Source organism: Phacochoerus africanus, chromosome 15 (assembly GCF_016906955.1).
Source record: "Phacochoerus africanus isolate WHEZ1 chromosome 15, ROS_Pafr_v1, whole genome shotgun sequence".
NCBI lineage: Eukaryota > Metazoa > Chordata > Mammalia > Artiodactyla > Suidae > Phacochoerus > Phacochoerus africanus.
This window is the reverse complement of record NC_062558.1, coordinates 58448961-58476223: the sequence shown is the minus strand read 5'-3', so window position 1 is coordinate 58476223 and position 27263 is coordinate 58448961. Positions and strand designations below refer to the sequence as shown.

Here is a 27263-nt window from a genome sequence, read left to right as displayed (position 1 = left end):
TTGCAAAAGGCCTTAGACGCAGAGTGCTAAATTCTGATAAGCAGTAACTAAGCTCAGCTGCTTGTGGGCCCCAGGGCCGCTGGCTCTCCACCATCTCTCCAAGAAGGGGAAGTGTCTAGTCGCTCATGATGGAGCATGATAATGTGAGAAAATAGGATGTGTACATGTATGTGTAACTGGGTCTCCATGCTGTTCAGTAGAAAACAAAACTGTTTTGGGGAAATAAGTATTAAAAAATAAAAATAAGTAAAAAAAAAAAGAATTAGAGTAATGCATTAAAAAAAAAAAAAAAGAAGAAGAAGGGAAGTGCCAGCTATACTGGGTAATGCTTACCACTCAAAGGTGCTAATTAGTTCAGTAATTGGATTTCTGCCTTAACTGTCCTATTGCATGAACATCAGTTCTGTGGCTCAAAGAGAAAATGGGGGCTTCCAACTCACCTCCAATTTCAGGGTGAGATCAAAATGCTGCTGTAGTTAGGTGTGCTCCTCCAGAATACTCTCTGCCCCTGCCTGTCAAAACCACTGCTCGCTGCTAGGCAATGAGGTCTGGGGACCACAGGCCAAGTCTAGTGATAGGTCTCCCCAGAGAAGCTGACTTACTCCCATGCATCCTTCCTTTACGTGACTATGGGATGCAGAGAATAAAGCTGGGCTCCTCCCTTCAAGCTTTGCCTTCCCACCTCCTCATCGGTCCTGCTAAGCCCCTTCTCTCTTACATGACTCCATCCAAGGAAGTGAAATAAGTTGACAGTAATTTACTTAATTATACTGCCTCAAGTTCCCCTATGTCAGCACACATGACTTACATTTTTGGTGGAGAAGTGTGTCTGGCTAGATTGAGATGTTTTATAGGTGTTTGTTCATATGGCAAACCTGAGGTGGACAGACTGTAGTTGTAACCATGGGGAAGAACAGCTTAGAGAAATCTAGACAATGAGAAGGCAGCCAGACTCTAAAAGAAGGACACTGTCACCTTTTAAGTTGAATATATGCACACATTTCATCTGAGTTAGTATATTCTGATGATTTTTGCATCTATATTTGTAAGGAATATTGGCCTGTTTTTTTTTTTCTTGGAATGACTTTGTCTGGCTTTGATGGCAGAGTAATACTGGATCCAAAGAATGATTTAGGAATTGCTCCTTCCTTGACCTTTTTTTGGGAGATTTGAGAAGAACTGATATTAATTCTTCTTTAAACAATTTACAGAATTTGACAGTGAAGCCAGCTGATGCTGGGCTTTTCTTTGCTAGGAGTTTTCTGATTACCAACTAATTTGCTTTACTTGTTATAAGTATCTTCGGGTTTTCTATTTCTTTTTCAGTCAGTTTTGGTAGTGTGTGTGTGTGTGTGTGTGTGTGTGTGTCAGTTTGGTAGTGCCTGTGAATTCCTCCATTTCAGCTAGATTATCTAATTTGCTGGTACACAATAGTTTATATAATTCTCTTTCATTTATGTAAAGTTGATAGTAATGTTCTCACTTTTGTGATTTTAGTAATGTGAGTTTTCTTTCATTTTTTTCTTGGTCATTCTTGGGAAAGGTTGGTCAATTTTTTTGATCTTTTCAAAGAATTAATTTTTGGTGTAATTTGTTCTTTCTATTGTTTTGTATTCTCATTTCTCTACATTCTAATCTTTATTATTTCCTCTTGTCTGCTTTGGTTTACTTTGCTTTTCTTTTTCTAGTTCCTTAACAGAGAATACTAGCTTATTGATTTGTTTTCTTATTTTTATTTTTATTTTTGTCTTTTGTCCTTTTAGGGCTGCACCCACGGCACATGAAGCTTCTCGGGCTAGGGGTCTAATAGGAGCTGTAGTTGCTGGCCTACGCCACAGCTCACGGCAACACGGGATCCTTAACCCACTGAACAGGCCAGGGATTGAACCTGAAACCTCGTGGTTCCTAGTCAGATTTGTTTCTACTGCACCACAACGGGAACTCCTCTTATTTTTTAATTTAGGCATTTACAGCTATGAATTTCCCTCCGAGCACTGCTTTTGCTATATATCATAGGTTTTTTTTTTCATTTTTATTAATCCCCAAATATTTTTTATTGTCTCTTGTGATTTATTCCTTTTCATTGGTTGTTTAAGTATGCTTTATTTGCCATATCATTAGGAATTTTCCAGATTTCCTCTTGCTGTTGATTTCTAGTTTCAATCCATTGCGGCTGGAGATCATATGTTGTATGATTTCAATATTTTTAAATTTATCGAGGCTTGTTTTATGGCCTAATATATAGTCTACCCTGGAGAAAAGTCCATGTACCTTTGATAAGAATGTCTTTTTAAAACTTTGCTTTTCAAAAATACCCTGCTAAGTTCCTGCTATGGTGCAGTGGGATTGGTAGTGTCTCTGGAGCACTGTGATGCAGGTTGGATTCCCACCCCGCCACAGTAGGTTAAGGATCCAACATTGCCACAGCTGTGGCATTGGTAGCAACTGTGGCTCAGATCTGATCCCTGGCCTGGGAATTCCATATGCCATGGGGTGGCCGAAAAAGAAAATTAAAAAATACCCTGTTAAGAGAAATAAAAGACTAGCTACAGACTGAGAGAAAATATTTGCAAACCTCATATTCACAAAGTACTAGTATCTAGAATATATAAAGAACACTCAAAATTCAACAGTAAAACAACAAAACCAACCAACCAAAAACCCCCCAAAGAATCCAATTAGGAAATGAGCAAAGATATGAACAAACATTTCCCTGAAGAGGACATGCTGATGGCAAATGAGCTCAGAAAAATATGTTAATACCATAAATCTTTAGGGAAATGTAGATTAATCATGATGAGATATCACTCTATACCTATCACAATGGCTAAAATAAAAAATGGTAAAAACATCAATATACTGCCAAGGATATAGAGAACCTGGATTTCTCATACATTGCTGGTGGAGATATAAGATGGTATCACTTCTCTGAAAAGGAGTTTGGCAGTTTCTTTAAAAAACTACCATATGACCCAGTAATTATATTTTGCCTGAGAAGTGAAGACTTAGGTTCACACAAAAACTGGTAGATGAATGTCCCTAGCAGCTTTATTCATAAAAGCCAAAAACTGGAAACGACCCAGAACCGTCTCTTAACAAGTGAATTGGGAACCAGACTCTGTGGTTTCCACACTATGGAATTCTGCTCCATTGCAATTCAAAGGAGCAAACTATTGACATATTCACTGATCTGGAGGAATCTTCAACGAATACGGTGAGTGAAAAGAGCCATTCCCATAAGGTTTAATGCTGTATGATTCCATTTATATAAAATTCTTGAAATGACAAAATCACAGAGTTGGAGAACAGCTTAGTGGGGGGTGGGGCAGAAAGAAAGAGGGTGTGATTATTAAAAGAGCAGCAGGAGAGATCTCTGTGGGATTGGAGACGTTCTGTATCTTGGCTGTACCAACATCGATATCCTGACAGTGATAGTTTTGTAAGATGTTAAGACATTTAAATTGGATAAAGAGTATATGGGGACATCTCTTTTTATTATTTCTTTCAACTCCATGTGAATCTACACTAAACTAACAAAAAGTCTAATTACAAAAATCTCCATAGCTAATAGCAGGCCAGAATTTAGTGACTCCAATCCTATAATTCATGTGTGATTCTCATCTTTGTCCCTAACTTGCTTGCATCTCAAATTAGGATTGCTGCTTCCATTTCGGTCAGAAAATTCCAAGATGAGCCAACATTTCAAATACATGATACAAGGTCCAACCATTCATTCACTGGAAAGTCATAAATATTTAGGGGGTGAAAAGTGTTACTTTTTTTTTCTTTCTGCAAATGCAACTAATCAAAATAGTTTGTAAAAAATTCAAGTTGCATGTGGTTGGGCCAAGAGTCAGCCAAATGAGGAAGTGAATAGATGGTGATGCAGAGGATTACAACTGATTCATCAGGATTAAAGGATCAGGGGGCCACTGGATTTTCTGCAAGACTCACATGGCTGATTTAGGGTTTTGACTTCTGGGTGCTAGATCCTCCTGGTAAAAGGAGGCCCAATGTCATTTGTTTGACCGTGTTTCATTTAGAGTCGCAGGTGATATTTCTCCTGGGGCTACAGATCCGTTTATTTTTTCATTAGTTACCCATGGTAAGCATAGACCTTGGATCAAGACAAGCCCCAAACTTGGGGAAAAGTAACATCAACCCTTGGCAATGGGGCTGCAGGATTTGGCAGTGACATGCACAGCCTGAGGCATTACTCCAATCCTTCCGTTTTCACCGGCACTTGTCTCAAGAGAGACAGCAACTCAAGAAGAGAAGACACGTTCTCCAAACATAAAGCCCATTTAGACATGGTGCTGTTTCATCCTCAAGGGATGTGGCACTTAATAAACTCACACCAGCACCATTTCCCTGCCGACATGGACTTCACTTTTCCTTTGCTGTTTTATTCACTCCTAATGTAACGCTGTACCTCAGCGCATTCAATCCTCAAATCTGTTACAAAATCAAGTCCAACTAAAACGATGCTCCAAATTCCACGATCATCACGAGGCACCTTGTCAAATGAGTTATACTGACTAAAATTATGAATCACGATGTTATAGGCAGGTTTGACCTCCCATGTTTGCAATTTTCTTTTCTTTTTCTTTTTGGCTGCACTCGTGGCCCATGGAGGTTCCTGGGCCAGGGATTGAATCTGAGCCACAGCTTCGATGTACACCACAGCTGCAGCAATGCCAGATTCTTAACCCACTGCACCAGGCCAGGGATCAAACCCATGCAGCCACAGAGACCATGCCAGATCCTTAACCTGCTGTGCAACAGCGAGAACTCCTCATGTTTGCATGAGGTACTCTATGTAAAATAATTTGGCCTGGAAACATTACATCAAGATAAGGCAAGGGAACTCCAAGAATAAGACTGTGACTCTAAGTTGGTAAATCTGATTTCTGTTTCTAACTTGGTTTATAATTTATTAAATTATTTGAGCGATGTAAAGGAGAGAATCACTTAATCCTTCTGATATCCAGGTTTCTGAGTGCATAAAACGGCAACTAAACATAGCATAGGACTTTTGGTAGGAAGTTAAAACACAGAGCCCAGTCTATGACTGCCTATTACAAAACTAAACAAAGAACTACTTTAGGAGTTCCCTGGCAGCCTGGCAATTAAGGATCCCTAGTTTTCATTACTGTGGCTCAGGTTTGAACCCTGGCTGGGGAACTTCCATACGCTTCAGGCAGAGCCCACCCCACTCCCTCCAAAAGAACTGCTTTAACCTTTAATAGGCCAGTTACCCAAGGGAAGCCCAGGGGACTAGGAAATAGGTTATTGTTTGTTTTTTTTTTTTCTTTTTATGGCCACACCTGTGGCATATGGAAGTTTCCTGGCCAGGGGTTGAACTGAAGCTGCAGCTTCAGCCTATACCACAGCCACGGCAACATCCTAGCCACATCTGTGACATCCACCAGCTTGTGCCAACACTGGATCCTTAACCCACTGAGCAAGGAGGGGGATCATAGAACCTGCATCTTCACAGAGACAATGTCAGGTCTTTAACATGTTGAGCCACAAGCGGAATTTTAAGGACTAGGAAATAGTTTTGAAATCACTGGATTGGTACCTGTGGGTATAGATTTTTTTTTTAATGGGGAAAAAGGAAGAGTACTTTTTATCCTGACAATGCTTTTCAAATTTGATTTTAAATGCTAAAATAGAGTGTGTCGATCTTTGGCTCCAGGAGCACAAGGACAACAGTCAACGGAAAATGAGTTCATTCATCTCTTCCAACTGTCCTCACCCACTCCAGCTTTTTGCCCAGAAAACCTCTTCAGAAGGCTGAGGTTTATTCATGGGAAGTTTTCCTTTATCCAGGAAAACTTTACTTAGAAAGCTAGCATTCTGAACTGCTCTTGAAATTGGGTTTTTTAAAGATTTCACTTTCTGCACAATTTTCTTAAAACTCCACTAAGAACGTCCCCTCCTTTCTCTCAAACCTCATCATATACCTTCTCCAAAGCCTTCCCCAGCTCCTGGAAAGGAAGCTCCAACTACACAACCTCCAAAACCAGTAATCTTTTCAATGGAACTTAGTAAGACATTACAAAAGGGAGAAGGAACATAATCCATTATATTGTCATTATTCTTATCGGGTAATATATTCTCTTCTAATTCTCATGCATGTGATTATTTTTCCATTACTGGTCATTTTTCATTACAGCCTGATGGGGAGCATCAATCTACTTGATTGTGTTTACAGAGAGAGGCAAACACAGCAATCCAGACACTACAGAGCGTCCTAAACTCTATGGAGTGCTGATGATGGCAGAGTATTCTCAAAGTGACAAAAAAAAAGAGCATGGCTTCCCATGTCCACATAAGGCATTAGTTACCTTAATCAGCCCATAATACTGTGAACCCTGAAACAGCAACCCTATGTGAAGTCTGGGTAAGGTCTTCACATTCCCAAGAAATATGCTCAGGGTAGCAGGATTAAAGAGCTCCCACCCCACCATGACTGCAAAGCCAAGAAGTGTGTTTTAATCTACAGCCTCAAACGCAGAAGTCCCCCAGGACCCAGAGTGGCTGCCCCATAGCTGACTGTCCCCAACGGGGACAGCATGGCCAGTCATTTCCACTTTGCATACTGGCTGACCGCACAGAAGACCTTTTAAAGGGCTCAGGGGCCTTGGTGTTGGGGAGTGACCCAACACTATCGGCCCCAAAAATCTCCTCCCCCAGGAATATTTGAGCCCGGCAGCAAAAGGGTTTGAGACAACAGGGATTTAAAAGCCAAATGCAGAGTTCCTGTCACGGCTCAGCAGTTAACGAACCCGACTAGTATCCATGAGGATGCGGGTTCGATCTCTGGCCTCGCTCAGTGGGTTAAGGACCCTGTGTGGCCGTGAGCTGTGGTGTAGATTGCAGATGCAGCTCAGATTCTACATTGCTGTGGCTGTGGTACAGGCTGGTGGCTGTAGCTCCTATTCGACCCCTAGCCTGGGAACCTCCATGTGCCGTGGGTACACCCCCCCCCCAAAAAAAAGATAAATGTCAAATGCTTCTGCTGGCCTTTGTTTATTTATTTTTAATATATTACATTTTATTATTTTTTAAAAGTAGAGTTGATTTACAATGTTCTGTCAATTTCTGCTATTCAGCAAAGTGACCCCATCATACATTTATGCATACATTCCTTTTCTCATACTCTCTTCCATCACGGTCTCCCAAGAGACTGGATAGGAGTTCCCTGTGCTGCACAGCAGGACCTCATTGCTTATCCATTCTAAATGTACTAGTTTGCATCTACCACCCCCAAACTCCTGCCTTTGTTTAGAATCAATCAATCCCATCTCCAGCACTTCCCTAAAAAGCGGAAAAGCTGAGGCCCCTGTCCCCTCAGTGGCTGGCAGAACTGAGAAAGGCTCTGGCCTGGCCTGGGCTGACCTTCCCTGCGACCTTCCAACAGCTGGACACAGTACACGACCTCGCTTATGGGAGTCAGCAGACTGAGGGGGAGCAGATGGCAGGGGCGCCTGGTCCACTTCACGACCCTGCGCTTTCCAGATTCTGTAACTGCTCCGTGGAAGGTAACAGGACCCTGAGTAACATTAGGCACCGCAGCATACACCAGTGCTACTTGAGAAATTCAACACACCGGAGTTCCTCAAAAGCGTCATCTTTGTGGAACACATCTGCATAGTTGCTCATGGCCACACCTGAAGTGTCAAACCTTACCCTCTGGGTACGTGTGTGCGAGCGCTTTCTCATCCATCAGCAAAACACTGGATGAAGCCAAGCCGATTATTTCATGTCTCAGACATAACAGCATTCAGACAGAGACCTGGGGTTCCAGTTGAGGAAATCCAAAGCAGAGGAGGGACGTGGAAGGACAGATTGGGGCATGTTAGCCAGAGAGCAGGGGATGCTCGGGCTCCGGTCTGCCCCTCCACCCCTCTCTGGAATTCTAGACTATTTAGACACCTAGCACCATGGCGCTACAGGTCTTACCTGTCTTTGTGCTGTCGTCCCCCCAAGTAAAATTATGAGGGAAGGATCCCTTTAATAAAAGTCATCACTCCCTTTTTTTTTTTTGTCTTTTTGCCATTTCTTGGGCCGCTCCGGCAGCATATGGGAGGTTCCCAGGCTAGGGGTTGAATCGGAGCTGTAGCCACCGGCCTATGCCAGAGCCACAGCAACGCGGGATCCAAGCTGCATCTGCGACCTACACCACAGCTCACGGCAATGCCGGATCGTTAACCCACTGAGCAAGGCCAGGGATCGAACCCGCAACCTCATGGTTCCTAGTCAGATTCATTAACCACTGCGCCACGACGGGAACTCCCATCACTCACTTTTATTATGAATGTGTCAATTTCACGTGATGGGAAACCCACCTGGGAATGGATGAAGCAAAATCTTCAACTCACTAGCTCGCACAGCTGAGAGGGTGATGGGGCCCAGCTAGACTTGGGGTGGTGGGTGGTGTCATCAGGAATCACTTCCCACACCCCTCGGCCCTGCCTTCCTGTGTTTGCTGCGTCCTCAGGACAGTTTGTACCTTGTGGGCACAAGAAGGCTGCCAGCGGCATTAGGCTTGCATCCCACACCACCAAGCCCAGTGGGAAAGCAGGTTCTCCTCCCCTGCAGGCTTGCCACACCCCAAAGTCCCAGCGCTCACTCAGGCCAGGCTGAAACAATCCACCTCCAGGCCTCTGGGCTTCACACCTGGCCTTTCTATGGCACAGGCCCTTTCGGCCTCTATCTCTCTTGCTCATCTGTTTCCTGCTTACCTGTGGCCTGAAGTCTAGGACAATATTTACACAGAGCTCAGTTTTACTGAGTGAAAGATGAGGCAGGACTTTTGGGTGCTTTAGTCCTGGCACCTCTACTTCATGACACAGAACTAAGAATGTTTCTTGCTGGCTTATCTGCACTTCTGTACTTTTGGAAAGTTGAAGACTTGGTCCAATTTCCCACCCTGTCTGTCCTTGTAAGTCCCAGGACTCTCCAGGCATGGCCCAAACCATGTTAATTCCTAAACACACCTCTTTTAACACTAGACACACATAGGTAAGCTCAAAGTGACTCCCAAGCATTTTTAAATTGCTCAAAACTCTCCCTTTTTAATATAAATTGGTGCAGCTACTATGGAAAACTGTACAGAGGTTCCTCAAAAAAATGAAAAATAGAGTTGCCATATGATTCAGCAATCTCACTCCTGGGCATACATCTGGACAAAACTATAATTCAAAAAGATACATACACCTGCATGTTTCAAAAAGATACATACACCTGCATGTTCACTGCAGCACCATTCACGGTAGCCAAGACATGGAAGCAACCTAAATGTCCATCGATAGATGAATGGATAAAGAAGATGGGGTATGCATAATCAGTGGAATATGCCTTGGCCATAAGAAGAATAAAATAATGCCATTTGCAACAACATGGGTGGATCTAGAGATTATCATACTAAATGAAGTAAGTCCAACAGAGAAAAAACAAATACCATATGATATCATTTATACGTGGAATTTAAAATATGACACCAATGAACTTATTCATGAAAGAGAAACAGACTCACAGACATAGAGAACAGATTTGTGGTTGCCAAGGGAGAAGGGGTGGGAGAGGGAATGGACAGGGAGTTTGAGGTTAGCAGATGCCAATTATTACATACAGAATGGATCAATAACACAGTCCTGCTATATAGCACAGAAACTATATTCAGTACTCTGTGATAAACCAGCACGGAAAAGAAAATTTTTAAAAAGAATGTGTATATATGTATAACTGAATCACTTTGCTTTATAGCAGAATTAACACAACACTGCAAATTAACTCTATTTCAATTTTATTATTATTTATTTATTTGTCTTTGTAGGGCCACACCCATGGCATATGGAGGTTCCCAGGCTAGGGGTACAATCGGAGCTGTAGCTGCCAGCCTACACCACAGCCACAGCAGTGCAGGATCCAAGCCGCATCCGCAACCTACGCCACAGCTCATGGAAACGCCAGATCCTTAACCCACTGAGCAAGGCCAGGGATCAAACCCACAACCTCATGGTTCCTAGTCCAATTTGTTTCCACTGTGCCACAACAGGAACTCCTATATTTCAATTTTTAAAATATTAAAAAAAAAAACCCTCTCCCATTTATCTAGGCATCTGTACTTCTGAAGGCCTCTGAGTCCCTTCTGAGGGGGGGGTGGGGAGGATTCTCAAAGAACTATGATTAGCTCCTAGGAAAAGTGAGGGCGTTTCAGGACCCCTTTTATAGACACTTGAAGTGACTCAACACCCTGGAAAACTAATGGCAAGTGACAGCCTCAGATAGGAATTTCTCAAATCACCCATTTAAAAACAAAATTGCATCTGTATTCATTAGTTTGACTCCTCTCTGGGCCTCAGCGTTTATGCAGGATCTCAGGCTTCCTCCCTGCCTGATGTCACACAGACCTAGCTAGGGCTGGAACCAATGCAGTCAGCCTCAGTCATTGGCGGTCCTGGCTGTCCCTGTGGAAGAGGGTCCCAGTCCTGGCTGTGGCTGTGCTGGAGGCAGCAGGCCGCAATGGGTCCCCACTTCCTCTGTCTCTTGACTCAGGGTCCATCAGGGAGCATCCCTGGGTCCCTGCGGGGAATCGGAAAGACAAACTCGCCAGTGATGGCCTGTCCAGACCTGGCCAGGTGGCTCCCTCACTGAGCCTTGGGGCTTCGAGGTCCCTGTGGTCAAATCATGAGTGACGTGATCGGCTGTGAGCAGCCGTGAGCAGGCTGTGTTGGTTCTGACCTGGGTCAGCTCCAACCTGCCCAAGGGCAGAGGAGGGGTTTGGGACCAATGTCTGCTTCTGAGGAGCTGCCTGGAGGCAGCAGGGAACACAGACACCTCTGCAGCACCTAGCACCATCCCCGGCCAGGAGGGGCTGCAGACGGCTCCCTTAGGAAGCCAGAGAAGGCCTTCCTCCTGGAGGGAGGCCCTCGGGGATCTTCCCTTCCAGACTGGCCTCTGTGAGGTCACCTTTCTAGTCAAGAGCAAATTTCTTTTTTTTTTTTTTTTTTTTACATTTTAGGGCTGTACCTGCAGCATATGGAAGTTTCCAAGGTAGGGGTCCAATCAGAACTGCATCTGAGACCTACACTACAGCTCATAACAACGCTGGATCCTTAATCCACTAAGTGAAGCCAGGGATCCAACCCACAACCTCATGGATACTAGTTAGGTTTGTAACTGGGAAGACACAAAGGAAACCCCCCCTTTTTCCATTTGTGCCATATTTTAGGTGCCACATATATCATATGGTATTTGTCTTTCTCTTTCTGACCTAGCTTCATTTAATGTACAAATGAACCTACCTACAAAACAGAAACAGACGTACAGACATGGAGAACAGACTTGTGGTTGCCAAGGGAGAGGGGGAGGGAGTGGGAGGGAAGGTGAGTTTGGAGTTAGCAGATGCAAACTATTACATTTAGAACGGATAAGCAATGAAGTCCTGCTATACAGCACAGGGAACTATATCCAATCTCTTGGGATAGACCATGATAGAAGATAATATGAGAAAAAAGAATGTATATATACGTATGACTGTGTCACTTTGCTGTACAGCAGAAATTGGCACAGCATTGTAAATCAACTATACTTTGATTTAAAAATTAATTTTAAAGAAAGAGCAAATGCTTTAACAGGCAGTCACTTTCCCTCTTTGTTTGGTGTGGGAGGCATTTTGAGGGGCCTCGGGACATAATGGAAAGTTTTCAGGACCAGAAATAAGACCAGACTTGGGTTGATATCTTGGCTCAGCCACTGACTTGTTCCGTGACCTTGGGCAAGTTACTTAAATTCCCCGTTTCCTTTCTCTGATCTGTGAAATGAGAGAAATGAAATTCTACTTTCAGAGTAGGTGGGAGCCCAGGGATGAATACATCTGAGAAGGTGAGCAGGTGTTCGCTAAATACAACAAGACGAGGCCCCTCCTGTTTCTGTCCTACGGCCTTTATTACAGTGAAGAGCAATATAGCCAGTGCCCAGCACTCTCCTAGGTGTGGATCTGAGAGCTCTAATGGCCCCGAGACACCTAATAAGAGAGCTCAGGACTTGCTCTCAGTAGTGACGACAGCCAGGTGTTTTGTAAACATCCCAGTCAATGGTAGAGCAGCTTAATTGCAAGTTGCAATATGTAAATTCCTCTCCAGCATAATTGCAAATGTGAATGATAGTGCTGCATTTTACTATTAAGCCGTAAGCCACGAGTTCCTGCCATGTTTCAGGGGGTTAAGAACCCATCATAGTGTCCATGAGGATGCAGGTTTGATCCCTGGCCTCCCCTAGTGGGTTAAGGATCTGGCATTGCTGCAAGCTGCAATAAAGGTCACAGATGTGGCTTGGATCCCGCATGGCTACGGCTGTGGCGTAGGCCAGTGGCTATAGCTCCAATTCAACTCCTAGCTTGGGAACTTCCACATGCCGCAGGTGCCACCCTAAAAAGCAAAAAAAAAAAAAAAAAAAAAAAAAAAAGCAAAAGAAAAAAGAAGAAGAAGAAGCCATAAGCATATAAGCTTCTTGCTTTATACCTAAGGAGGGAAAAAAAATGCCTTTTCAGATATTCAATGTTTTGCACAGAGATCTTACAAACTATGTTTAAAACAGCCTAATAGGGAAGGGCTGGGGTTTTTTTTTCTTCTATACAAAAATCATTATTTATACCTGTTTTCGTTTTGTACTTTAAAATGTAAACATCTCCTTATCCAAAATAGCTGGTGAGAAAAAAAATGAAAAAACAAAGACCAAAAGCAAATTCAGCCTTGGAAGAATGCTGGTGAGTTTTCAAGCATCCTTGCTGAAAGGCTTAGCAAAAACCTCTCCACGCTGAAAAAGATAGAAAATGAAGTGTGCTGTTGAGAACCTCTTTTCTGGACTCCCTGAACCAAGTCAGGCCCCCATGGCTCTGTCCAGCTCATCGTTAACAAGTCCCGAATGAAGACCCAAATGGTGACACAGGTAAGGCCATCTGCATAGAGCACAGCGAGGGAGCTTAAGAGATGGTGAGTGAAAGCAGTAATACTGGCTTCTGTGGACTGCTAGGCTGCGTGAAAGCCAAGAAGATGAGCGTTGATAGAGAAAATGTAAATGTCTGCTTTTCAGTAAAACACACATGAGTGGACTGATGAAAAGCTGGCTTGAGAATACTATAGCAAAATAATTGAGAAGGTTTAGATTTTAAGAGGAACAAAGGAGAGCAGAACATAGGACTCACAGGAAGTAACAGGTCTGTCCACTATGGCTGAGTAGATGACAACTGGGCAGGCTAAGGAGGGCAGGGTCAAGGACAACTCAGCAAACATCTGGATGGGGGCGGCTGAGGTGCCCAAGGTCTAAACCATTTCACACAAAGAAGAGTTAGGGTGGTTTAGCATGGAGACAAGAGTCGCAAAGGGAATGAGGGCTGCTTTCCATCTGGCAAAGGATGGGATGTAGAGGAGGCGTAAGGATGCCTGCTGCTCCGGGATCAGCAGGTGTATCCAGGTGATTGTGGTACCCAGGGGATGCCCCAAGGAGCTGATTCAGAGCAGGGAGAGCCTGCAGCTATGGCTGACAAAGCTCACTAGGGCTACCTGGGGAGGCACGAGGTTTGTTCCACCTGGAGTAGGGAGAGGTCAGAGGACTCCCTCCCATGGATGGTGCAGAGGGGCTTCTGTCATCTTAAGGGTCTGTGCTAGTCTCCCTTCTATATGACAAACCCAGAAAGGGGCTGGGAGATAACACATTATGGTTCAGGGGAGCCCACTGAGATGAGCTGAAATGTTCTGATCCTACGTTTTGTTGGTTGATCAATCACAGAGCAGTGGCACTTAGGAAAATCTTGTGTTCCCACAAGGCAGTTGTGATGCTCAAAGAAGAGATCCCAGGCTCTAAAGCCTTAAAGGAACCACAGTGCTTGAAGGTGAGGATATTTATGGGGCATCTCTGGCTATGGATGGGACACTCCGTGGTCTACACATGCATCCTTTCACAGGCTGATAGGACTGCGTCCTACCACTTCAGAAACAACTTCCAGTGGGTTGGAAGGAGCCGTGAAATATTTCTAGACATAAATGATTTTTTTTTTTCTTCACAGGGCTGCACCCATGCCATATGGAGTTTCCAGGCTAGGGGTCAAAGTAGAGCCTATACCACAGCCACAGCAACACCAGATCAGAGTCAAGTCTGAGACTTACACCAGAGCTCACAGCAACGACAGATCTCTGACCCACTGAAGGAGACCAGGGATCAAACCTGCATCCTCATGGATACTAGTCAGATTCATTCCCACTGCACCACAATGGGAACTCCCTAGACATAACTGAATTGAAAGTAGAATGACAGCAGATAAAAATATAGGGGAGGAAAACAAAGTGGGGACAGGATTTGGTATTGAGGACTCCTAGGAGGCACTTAAGAATAGTCATGCCAGGAGTTCCCATCATGGCTCAGTGGTTAATGCATCCATGAGGTTTCAGGTTCGATCCCTGGCCTTGCTCAGTGGGTTAAGAATCCAGCACTGCCATGAGCTGTGGTGTAGGTGGCAGACACGACTTGGATCCCATGTTGCTGTGGCTCTGGCCTACACTGGCATAGGCTGGTGGCTACAGCTCCAATTAGACCCCTAGCCTGAGAACCTCCATATGCTGTAAGTGCAGCCCTAAGAAGACGACAAAAAAAGAAGACGACCCCATTTCGCATGAATTAACTGAGGCTCTGAGGCTGAATTTTCCTGGAGTCAAACACCTAACCAAGCATGTGGGCTGGGATTTCCATCAAGGTCTGCCTGACTGCAAAGCTCATGCTTTCTGATGGACCGTCACCACCTCAGGAAGAGATGAGGATGGATGAAGTATCACGATTATCTTCTTGCTGACTAGGGCAGGCCCAGGGACACCGAACACGGAGTTGATATTTTTGAAGACCAGTCACATAGATCGATTCCTGCATTAAAGCCTAGTGCAGCGGCCTCACATGCATGCTTACCGTACACTTGAGGAGGGGGGATGGCCCAGAATGATCTAATATTTTAAAACCAATCTGGGAGTTCCTTTTGTGGCTCAGTGGGTTAAGAATCCAACTAGTGGAGTTCCCGTCGTGGCGCAGCGGAAATGAATCTGACTAGGAACCATGAAGTTGCAGGTTTGATCCCAGGCCTCGCTCAGTGGGTTAAGGATCCGGCATTGCCCGTAAGCTATGGTGTAGGTCTCAGATGTGGTTCAGATCCCATGTTGCTGTGGCTGTGGCTGTGCCTGGCAGCTGTAGCTCCTATTAGACCCCTAGCCTGGGAAACTTCATATGCCACGGGTGCAGCCCTAAAAGGACAAAAGACAAAAAAAAAAAAAAAAAAAGAACCCAATTAGTATCCATGAGGATGCAGGATCAATCTCTGGCCTTGATCAGTGGGTTAAGGATCCGGCGTTGCTGCAAGCTGAAGTGTAGGTCACAGATGTAGCTTGGACACTGGGTTGCTGCGGCTGTGGTGTAGGCTGGCAGCTGCAGCTCCCATTTGACCCCTAGCCTGGGAATTTCCATATGCTGCACATGGGGCCCTAAGAAGAAAAAATAGAATAAATAAATAAAACCAATCTGGACAATGTAATAGAAATGTAACAATCATGAAGCTGTATTTGCCTTTTCAGGTAGCTGTTATATAGGTCTCCTCACAGATATAACATTTTACATTTTAGAGAAGACTTTTGATATATCAAAACAAAACCAATTTTTTAGGGCCACCCCTGCAGCATATGGAAGTTCCTAGGCTAGGGGTGGAATCAGAGCTGTAGCTGCCGGCCTACACCCACAGTAACACCAGATCTGAGCCGCATGTGCTACCTACACTGCAGCTCATGGCAATGCTGGATCCTTAACCCACTAAGTGAGGCCAGGGATTGAACCCATATCCTCATGAATACAAGTCAGGTTCTTAACCCACTGAACCACAACAGGAACTCTGACAAAACTATTGATAATGGGACTTTTCTTTCTTTAGGGTTAAAGACAGATGACTCCTTTCAGACCGAGACATTGGCTAAGAGAACCAGGAACATGAGTCAATACCTTTTTGCCTAAACATTTGTTTCATGTTAATGACAGAGTTTTGTCATTTAGCAATTGTTTATATATAAAGAGAAGGATGATAAATCATAATATCAAAATGTGTTTCTAAAGCTTTTTAAACACTCTGACATGAGGGGATGTATAAATACCCGGCGCTATTATCACAGTCCATTTTCAATCATTGTTGGTAAATCAAATGGAGACACCAGGCTGAATTCATCAAGACAGGGTTTAAAGACCTTCCTAGTCAAGAACCGTTTAACAGGGAACATTCTACCGGTGGCAGATGAGACCCAGATTACAGTTTCCCTTCCCCTGTGCATAATGTTGCTGGACTTAATGCACTTAAATTGTTATAGAACACCTACTGTGTGCATGGCCCCCACAGGGACACATTAAAATTAAAGAAATAGTTATAGGACACCTACTGTGTGCACAGCCCCATAGGGACACAAAGATGAAAACAGACAAGCCCAAACTTGGAGGTAGACACAGTCCACGCCAATCCTTGCCACAATATACAGATGGCCTCAGGGCAAGTTTACTTTCCAAAGACAACTGCCAAGTACCCTTCATTCTATAAGACCGCCTGGAACCTTCCCTTCACCTATCAAGAGGTGGAGCAGGAGGTGGAATTTGTGCGGGTGTGGGTGGAAGTGGGAAGGTGGAAGGCAGGAAGGGCATTCGATGAGAAGGGCACAGCCAAGGGAAGGCTGGAATGAGAACTCCCCACGGTTGATGCATGAAAAAGTGTGGTGGGAGACAGGCTAGAGAGTGCAATTGGGACTGAGGAGAGTCTAGATCTGTGCTGTCCAATATGGTAGTTTGTAGTCACATGTGGCTACTTAAACTTAAATGAATTAAACTCAGCAGGATTAACCATTCAGTTCCTCAGCCACATGGGCCCTGGTCCAAGTGCTCCGTGGCCCCAAGTGGCTGATGGAGCCCCCCTGTTGGACAAGGCAGATACAGGGCATTTCCTTCAGGGCTGGTCTATGGGGTACTGTCCCTCATCCCCCAGGCAGCAGTGAGACCCCAGCGGCTCACCAAGCGGTTCACCCTAGCTTGAAACCCACTCCAAACATGTTCTCCTGAGAGGAGAAGTCTGATTTGGCCTCAAAATGTCTTCTTTTCCCAAGCCAGACAAAGCAGCACAGAGTGAGACGGCGGATCAAGGCTTGAGAATGGTGTCTAAAACTGCACAAAACAGGCATTGGGGAGCTTCCTCCAAGCAAGGCAAAGTTGACTCAGTGAACAAAGACCAGCCCCAGTGCGGGTTTGGTGCGACCTGGTGCCCAGTGGGGGGAATCAATGGGAGAGCAGGTTAGTTAGGTGGGCAGAGGACAGCTTTTCACCAGCCCCCTGTGAAGGGCAGTGCTGGAACAAAAAGTCAGCAGACTTCAAGACAGCCCAGGCTGAGGAAAACAGACCGGCCATCATCACCAGGCAGCTGGTGATGCACTTATGGGTTCCACAGAGGATTAAAATGGTTCCATGATAGTGTAGGGCTCGCTGGAGACTTGCAAAAACCGAAGGCAGCTTTAGAAGGTCTGGAAGGAAAATCAGAGGATGGGAAAGTGAGAGAGCAGAGGTGGAGAGGGAGAGAGATCAGGAGACGGGACGACAAATGCCTTTCCCCATACCCCCAGGGTGTGGCTGGCGATCCTGGGTGCCCCACTGCCAGGATGTGCTCCACCAATGCTAGGGAGGAGAGTGATTCTTAGCCAGCCTTGTCAAGTGACAATTAAACAGAGTCAACTGCACTAACAGCTGCTCCTCTGTAACAGACAGAAAAGAAAGTGATCGGGCAGCCTCAGAGACATGCTCAAGGAAGAACATGGAAAGTCATTAGCACTTGAAATCAAAACCAACCATTTCAGACCCATCAAATGAACTTTCCAGAGCACTTGCAGGGATCCAGATGAGGTTTCCTGCCATTTCCTTGCCTGGTACCCACCGTCCTGAATTCCCTCCCTGATCTTTTAAGCAGATGGCCACGGGACTCTATTCTGACGCTGAATACAAGTGACAAGAGACTTTCAGCCGATGGGGTTCTACAGCAGGAACTTCCCCCCATTGGGACTGAACATTTTCTCCAACTTGGCTCCTTCAGAGACACCGAGGAAAGACAGGATGTCCTTACACATTCCCACAGAGACTCCAAGTCCCTTTCCCATCCCAGGACCACCGACCAAGGTCCCCACAGGTCACAGAGTGCTAAGCTGAGGAGAACAATGGAGCACAGCGTCATAAGGTCTTTGTGAAACTGAATAAGGAAACACTCCAACAGCCCACATTTTTAAGACCCACATAAACCCGCAATTCAGACCTAAATGTACCATGCTGATGGGTGGCTGAATCGTGGAAGTGAGGAAGCTAAATAAGAAAACATGTAACTTGCTTTGCACATCAGTTACAATGCCTCCTCTCAGTTAAACTCTCTCAACAATGATTTCTCCATTTCCCTGGCAGCCTCACAGTTAAGGATTCTGCATTGTTACGGCTGTGGCATGGGTTACATCCCTGGCCCTGGCACTTCCACGTCACAGGTGCTGCCAAAGGAAAAAAAAAATTCTCCATTTTTCTTTTCTATTGGGGAAGTTTAAATACCTTCCAGCTCACCAGTGATGCATTTTGCTTATATCAAATCCTCCCTGGTCAGAAAAACTTATCTAAGAATTGGAGAAAAAAAGAAATCTTTTATGTGAAAGATCACATTTACAACATCTTGCACTTTCCTGCCTCATTAAAAGCACGCAAGGGAGCCACACCTCTTATTTACAAGCGTTTACACTTCCCAGAAGTGCGATTTTCAGAGCTCCAAAATGGTCCCCCAGATTTTTTTCTGCTTAAAAAGCATAAAGACAAGCCAGACAAGCTTTTCCCTCCAGCTCTGCAAATAAGCACAGTATCCCTTTAGACAAATGTAAAAGAGGACTCTTGTTCATGCGTAAAATTCAAGAGGGTTTGGAGTTCCCACTGTGGCACAGCAGAAAGGAATCTGACTAGTATCCATGAGGATGCAGGTTCAGTCCCTGGCCTTGCTCAGTAGGTTAAGGATCTGGTGCTGTCATGAGCTGTGGTGTAGATCGCAGATGTGGCTCAGATCTGGCGTTGAAAAAAAAAGATGCTTTACATGTACTGCAAAGAGCACGCCTCTCTTAGAAGATGAGGAATCTACCAGACACACAAGGGGCCTTCCCCACCTCTCAGCAGTCTCAGCCCTGGCTCACCTTGGGGTGCTCCGGTTTGGTTAGATTTACCCAGGACCCTAAACGTGAGCTCTGGGGAATGCCTGTTAGCACAGGTCAGGGTGGGAGGGGGGACAGAGACTCCAGCGGGGCAATCAGAAGAATCTCAGCAGCACAGGCCCCCCCACTGCTTACTTTGCTCTCGGTCCTTTGTATCTATTCATTCATACTTTGCCCACGAGGCTGTGAAGGAGGTCTTATTCCTCTGCCCCCCGCCCCCCTTTACAGAAATGGAGAGCGGCCTGAGGTCACCAGCATCAATTGGTGGAGCTGAGGTGTGAGCACAGGCAGGCTGGTGGTCCAGCCCTATTGTTACATGGCAGGCAGGGAGCTACTCCTGGGCAGAGAAAGGGGGGCCAGGGGCCAGAAAGCCAGGTGTCCTGTAAATGCTGGGGTCCATGGGCACACAGAGAAAAGCAGGAGCCTCCAGACTGACAGGAAACCACACATTTTGGGGTGATAAGCACCCTGGAGGGAAACAAAGCAAGGTGGAAAAGGGCGTGAATCTCTGGGCATCCCAGTGTAACCTGTTGCTCATTACACCCTCATTATAATGAAATTATAATAAAATTAGCCTTGCAGATAAGAAGGACTCATCATGCACCAGCCCCAAGACACTGCCAGTGGAAGCTAAATAAAGACAAAAATCCCTCCTCCCTTTGGGAAAGTGGAGCTGCAGTGAAAATTAAGAAATATGACACCCAAACCCCTCCTTCCCAGTCAATATTCCTCCCAAGCAGTTGGATGCCCCTTATAACCAATGCGTCTGAGAAACATAAAGCAGCTGCTAGCCTCTCTGCCTGCCTCTCTTGAAGAAGTATATTTTTCACTCAACTAAATCCTTGCTTTTCTTTCACAATTTCCCGCTCGTTTCTGAATTCCTCCTGCGACAAGAACCTTCCCTTTGGGAACACGACCTCCTGCCCCAGACGGATGTGCATTTCACCTGACAGAAACCATCTAACCACAGATCTCCTAACTTAACGCCGGCCTCTGGGAGACGAGACATGAAGGTGGCAGAGCTGTGGGAAATGGAGACATATCACAGAGGATGCAATAGGACTTGCAAACGGAACCAGCCCAGGGACAGCTAGTAAATTAGGACAGAGAAGGTTAGCCAGGGAAGATGACCTGGTTGGAGACCAGCCCCCTTACTCCACTCGCCTCTCTGGCTGTTCTCAGGCCCTCCCCACCACAAATCAACAGTTCTTCAAAGCCACTCAGGGAACCATTATTCCTTCCTTCCCACCACCCCTCACTCCATCCCTTTTTGCGTGAGGATATTCTTGACTGACCAGTCCACACAGTCAAGACAAAGTGCATACATCATCTTTTACAAGTTCAATGGTGCTCAGAAAAAAACGGTGTGCTCTGTGATGCTGAGCTGTGATGCATGGACAGTTGTACGTGACAAGCATAGTTCTAAGGCCTGCAGCCATCATCAAATAAGAGCAGGATAATCAAGAAACAGGACCATGGCTCCTGAGACCACCTCTCCAAAGGCAACTGCTAAGAGTAGGTGGTGGTGACTCATTTTTCCTGCACAGTTGGTGAAACCAGGACGAGTGCAAATTGGCCATCGGTCATGCTTGGTCCAGAGTCTGGAAACCACCCTGTGCTGAGTGGATGATCTGGGGTGGGGGGTGGGGGCCACCTCTCGGAGGACAAAGCATGGAGCCTGGACTTTGCATAGAGGAAGATCAAGAGCATTCTGACCCCAAATCCTAGCAAAGTAAGTCAGCATCAATTTTAGGGTCTTACTTGTAGTTTTTCTCCCAGAATTTCACAGGCCTGACATATGATGTGATAAAGATGACACTCCCAAGAAAGGGGCTCAATGGAGTAGAAAAGATTGACGTGGCGAACGTCTGAAAGAAAAGCATGGCAGAATCTGAGGATTTCGAGTTAAGGCCAAAAAGTGTGTACATTGTATTATTTCTAAACAGTATATGAGATTTTGACTAGTTTCTATTAAAGCCATTTTCTCACCAAGGAAAGAAAGAAGGGCATACATGTGATCTTGCTACATACATATCTGGAAGTATAAAATTTTCAATAGTATCCTGCTAGGTCTCACTTCACTACCATGAAAACCAAATGATACTCATAAAAATCCCAGCAGTCTCAGTATGATTCATGGCAAAGATTTAATATCTAAGATTTAAAAAGAACAGTTTCCTTTTACTGACATATCATTAGCTGACCCAAACACATTGTGGCATCAGCTAAAGTACTAAGCACCTTTATAAATAATTCAAATGAAATTACACTTTAAAACATAAATAAATAGCATTGTTTGGGAAGATAGCGTCTCTGTTTCTCAACGAATCTTTTCCCACTATTCAAAAATAGATATTTTAAATCATACATTGGACAACAATGGCTCAATTCAACTTATGTCTGGTTTATGAGCTAAAAACGTGTACACGTGAAGTCACAACATGCTATGGTCCAAGTCACTTCTGTGTGGGTTTCCCGCTTCCTGGCCTGCCTCACTTTTTTTTGGTTGTTAAAGTATAGTTGATTTACAGTGTTGTGCCAATTTCTGCTGTACAACAAATTGACTTGGTCATACAAATACATACATTCTTTTCTTTTTGTATTATTTTCCATCATGGTCTATCCTAAGAGATTGGATAGCGTTCCCTGTGCTGTACAGTAGGACCTCATTGCTTATCCATTCTAACTGCAATAGTTTGCATCTACTAACTCCAAGCTCCCAGTCCATCCCACGCCTTCCTCCCTCCCCCTTATCCCTGGGCAACCACAAGTCTGTTCTCTACGTCTGTGAATCTGTTTTGTAGATAGGATCATTTGTGTCATACTTTAGATTCCACATATAAGTGATAGCATATGGTATTTGTCCTCCTCTTTCTAACTTACTTCACCTAGTATGATAATCTCTAGTTGAATCCATGTTGGTGCAAATGGCATTCTTTCTTTTTTATGACTGCGTAGTATTCCATTGTGTGTATGTACCACATCTTCCTAATCCATTCATCTGTCAATGGACATTAGGTCGTTTCCATATCTTGCCTATTGCGAATAGTGCTGCTGTGAACACAGGGATGCATATAGCCTTTTGAATTAGAGTTTTGTCCAAATATATGGCATGCCTCACTTTTATACACTGTTTGATTAGAAACATAACTGTTCAATGTTAAGTGTGGCTCTAACTTTGGCTTTAAGCCCAACTAGTTGCTGTCTTGAAATCTGAGGGAGGTGCCAGGAGGGACCAGCGCTTCCGGCACCTCCCCATGGGGTCTCACTCCATCATTGAAGAACGTCTCCCAGCTGTCAACCATACTGCACCACGATGGTTCAGGGTGATGGTGGGGCTTGTGGATGGAAGAGTCAGAGGCAACAGAGGTGGCAGAGGTCAGTGGGGACCTTACGTGTACAGGTGGTTCTTTGTCCCTTGGGGTGGGGGCTGGGAGGGTTCTACTCAACTCTGATCTGATCGCCTACAGGGCTGATTTTCCCCCTGGAAAGGGGTATGTGCCTCTTTCTAATGCTGCACAAACAGATGTCTTATTTCTTTAGCCCATGTTCAAAAAGTTCCAGCAGGAAGTAAGAAATGCCTGGCACTGACAGAAAGGCTCTGTGTTTCACTCCCTACCAAAACACAAAAGGGCTTTCCCATATTAGCAGCAGTGGGGCTGAATTGTGATGAGGGGGCTGGAAGGTGGGGCCCCTCATAGCCCCACTTTTGTGTAAATACACAGGAGGGCAGGAGCCTTATCTGCCCAATGGAACTTCCCTGTGCATTTTCACAGAATTAAGCTCAGAGCTGTGCCTCAGGAGTAAATGTGTCATTTTTTAAAAAAACTTGCTATTTATTTCTGAATATCTTCAGGAGTGAAATGACCCCCTCCTCCATTAATAACTGGTGTTGAACTGCTGGTACTGGAAAGATCCCTACTGTGATATAGTTTGCATCCAATTCCTTTTATTTCGACTGAGTTCCAATAGAGAACTACAGAATAAGGAGCTACCATGATGTCTACTATCGCCTGTCGGTTTCTTCTGCATCTCAAAGCTGGAAAGATCTAAATACCTCTGCCATAAAACATATCAACTTAACCGTGTCCTTTGTCATCGGAAGAAAAAAGGAGCTGCATGGGAAGTGTCACGAGGAAAGGTACTGAGAAAACATGAGAAAGCGGGGTGGGGGTGTGTGATCACAGGGCAGATTCCTGAAGGGGGGTTGGGAGGAGGGAAAGTGGGACACCTCCTCTGCGTGGGTGGCAGAGGGCACTGTGGGGCTTGCAGAAGAACCAGGACAAAGTCAAGTGGAGCCTGGGCTGGGCGGGAGACTGGATGGGCTGGCACTGCCATTTCTTTTGCTTCTAAATGTTTCCCCAGAGAGGACGTTGCCCATTTTTTTAACGCCAGGAACAATTACCCAGCAATTAGGAAATGAGGAAAACAGGGCTGGCCTCTAAATAAAGTTCAATTTTGGTAGGATAGGAAATGAAGTTTAATAGGTCAGAGGTAGGGCAAATGGGACTAGATGGCCTCAAAGGTTCTTTTAATTTAAGGAAGATCAGTAAAGAAATACAGCACTCCTGGGGGGAAATACGAAAGCTCTTGACTGTAATGGCCAAGGCAGTGCCAATAAACCTGCAGCCCTCTTTATTTCTTGAGAGCCAAGAGGCAGGTCTAAGAGGTAGACGAAGACTCCTTAAAAAGCTTTGGGTTTACTTGAGTAGAGTTAAAATGAAAATATCAACATCAACGCTTTGAAAAAATAATTAGAAGCTCAAAAGGATATACCAAAGAGAAAGCAGCCTTCCCAGTGCACACATTAAACAGAGCTAATGTGGCTAAGTCTGTCTAATTATCTGAAGACAATGGGCTTGCGTGGTCTCTATGTGTATTCAAAGGGTAAAGCAAACTGCTCTTTCCCTGGAGGTTATAAGCTCAGAAACCAACAGAGGCTACCCAGGGAGAAAACGTGCTAGGACAAGAAAAGGCAATTTACTAAACAGTGCCCCGCTGGCCCAAAAGCTGGTTCAATGCCAAAATGGAGAAAATGAGTCCCTTCTCAACGTCAGGATGGAACGCATAGCTTCTTAATAGAGTGATAACATAATTAACATTTCAAAATTAGTCCAGATTCAGGGCTGGCATTTAGGAACCTGCTAGCTTTGTCTGGATGGCATCTGGTTTCTTAAGCTCTCTCACTGTTCTCTGAAGCGTATGATGTGGGGCTCCAAAAAGCAAACATCTACCTTTACAACTGACCCAGGATGGAGGGTGACTTTGGGGAATGGGGAGGGGGCTGAAGGCCCTGTAAGCCACCAACGACTGCAGTGGTCAGCCACCTGGAAGGGTCTGAACCCTAGGCAGGAAGTAGATGTCAGCAATGGAGAGTTTTAGGAACAAAGCATGAGCACTGATTGTGTTGTAAGACCAAATGCCCAGGAGTTCCTGTTGTGGCTTAGTGGCTAATGAAGCCAACTAGTATCCATGAGGATGCAGGTTCTATCCCTGGCCTCGCTCAGTGAGTTAAGGATCTGGTTTTGCCATGAGCTGCAGTATAGGTTGAAGAAACAGCTCAGATCGTGCATTGCTGTGGCTGTGGCGTACGCTGGCAGCTGGAGCTCCAATTGTAACTTCCATATACTCTGGGTGTGGCCCTTAAAAAAAAAAAGATGCAGTATATATACACAATGCACACAATGGAATGCTACTCAGCAATAAAAAAGAACAAAATCATGCCATTTGCAGCAACATGGATGCAACTAGAGATTCTTATACTAAGTGGAGTAAGTCAGAAAGAGAAAGACAAATACCATGTGATATCACTTATATGTGGAATCTAAAATATGGCACACATGGACCTATCAACAGAACAGAAACAGATTCACAGACATGGAGAACAGACTCGTGGTTGCCAAGGGGGGAGGAGGAGGCAGTGGGATGCACTGGGAGTTTGGGGTTGGTAGATGCAAACTATTACATTTATAATGGATAAGCAATGAGGTCCTGCTGTACAGCACAGGGAACTATGTCCAATCGCTTGCAATGGAACACATAGAAGATAATATGAAGAAAAAGAATATATATATATATATATACATATATATATGTGTATATATATATATATACACATATATATATATATGAGTGGGTCACTTAGCTGTACAGCAGAAATTGACAAAACAATGTAAATCAACTATACTTTCATAAAAAAAGAGTTTATCCAAAAATTAGAATATACTATCACTTAATGACTATCTCAAGTATGTTTCCATCCCTGTACCCAAAGTTCAGATCCCAGAGGTTCCTTATGACCTGTCTTGGACAGCCTTATGTAACCTTCACAGGAAAGAAATCTCCAAGTGGCCAATACAACCAGCTCACAATGCAATGCCCACTATGGTCCATGGAATGGATGGTTAACGGGGATGTGCTATAGAGCGTAGGGAACTCTACCCAATATTCTGTGATTACCTATATGGGAAAAGAACTGAAAGAGAATGGATGTGTGTATATGTATCGCTGAATCACTCTGTTGTACAGCAGAAATGATCACAAACCTTGTAAATCAACTCTACTTCAATAAAAATTAAAATAAAAAAAGAAAAACTATATTTCTCTCCTGTGTTTCTTAAGGTAATGCTCAATATTCTAACAAAGCCCCAAATAGTGGCTTAAAAAAAAAAAACAGCTCACAGCACCCACACAAAAATGTCAGCAGAGACCTATTCTTCACACAAATCAGTGGGATGAGAGGCCCAGAGAGGCTTGAGAAGATGGAATTTCCAGGACCCCCCCTGAAATGTGAGTTTAAGTGTGCTGGCCTCAGGGATCTACTTATTGAATAAGCTCCTTCAGGGATTTTGATACAGGGAGTTCCTGAAGCACAGCTTGGGAAATACAAGTTTATAAAGTGTAAATTCAGTGGGAAGGAAAATCTTGGAAGGCAAATTTGAAGCCTGAGTTAAGAAATTTTTTTTTTTGTCTTTTTGCCTTTTCTTGAGCCACGCCCGCGGCATATCGAGGTTCCCAGGCTAGAGGTGGAATCAGAGCTGTAGCCACCAGGCTACACCACAGCTACAGCAAGGCCAGATCCAAGCCACGTCTGTGACCCACACCACAGCTCACAGCAACGCCGGATCCCTAACCCACTGAGCAAGGCCAGGGATCGAACCCACAACTGCATGGTTCCTAGTCGGATTCATTAATCACTGCGCCACGACGGGAACTCCAAGAATATTTTTGATTAATCTCTCTCTCGAGACTATTCTTTACTTCTCTCTTTCTCCCTCTCTCCCACCACACACACACACACACACACACACACACACACACACACATACAATTTAGCTGTTGTCTTGAAGTCAATTAAAACTAATTATTATTATAGAAACACAAATATACAAGGAAACCAAATGAAACCACATATGATAAAATTAGGCTCCTATACAACTATACGATGAAACCATAAATTATAAAAGACTATAAAAGCCATAAATTATGAAGACAAAAAAATCCTTAAAGACTAAAAAAAGACTATGAAACAAAACCATAAAGACTTAAAAAAGTCTTTTAAAATACTGGGGTAATTTTGTTTGTGCCCCATTTTGGGGCTTTGAATTCTTCAAGTATATTATAACCAAACTATATTATAATATAATGTTATATCATCTATGATGATATAACAAACACATCAGTCCTATCCACAGTGTTGAATAACAGCAAATTGATTTGCACTGTTTTGCACAAGTCAACCAAATCATTTAAGCAGCCATCCTCCATTTAAAAGACATGATATCTTAACGCGGATCTGGTCATGGGAAATGGAAAAATCAGAAAAAAATCATATCATTCCTGAGTATGCATTAAGAAACAAGAAGAGGGAGTTCCCACTGTGTCACAGTGGGTTAAGAATCTGACTGCAGTGGCTTGGGTTGCTTCGTAGGCTTGGATTCAATCCCCAGTCCAGAGCAGTGCATTAGA

The 27263-nt window shown here is 44.4% G+C and overlaps 1 protein-coding gene across 1 annotated transcript in view; it reads right to left on the bottom strand.

Moving 5' to 3' along the window:
• LOC125116958 (pecanex-like protein 2) overlaps positions 1-27263 on the bottom strand; it is a 267908-nt gene that overhangs the window by 70336 nt on the left and 170309 nt on the right. Inside the window, exon 22 of the mRNA XM_047762658.1 lies at positions 21057-21186. Coding sequence (XP_047618614.1) covers positions 21057-21186 — 130 coding nt within the window. The remainder of the gene's footprint in view (positions 1-21056; positions 21187-27263) is intronic.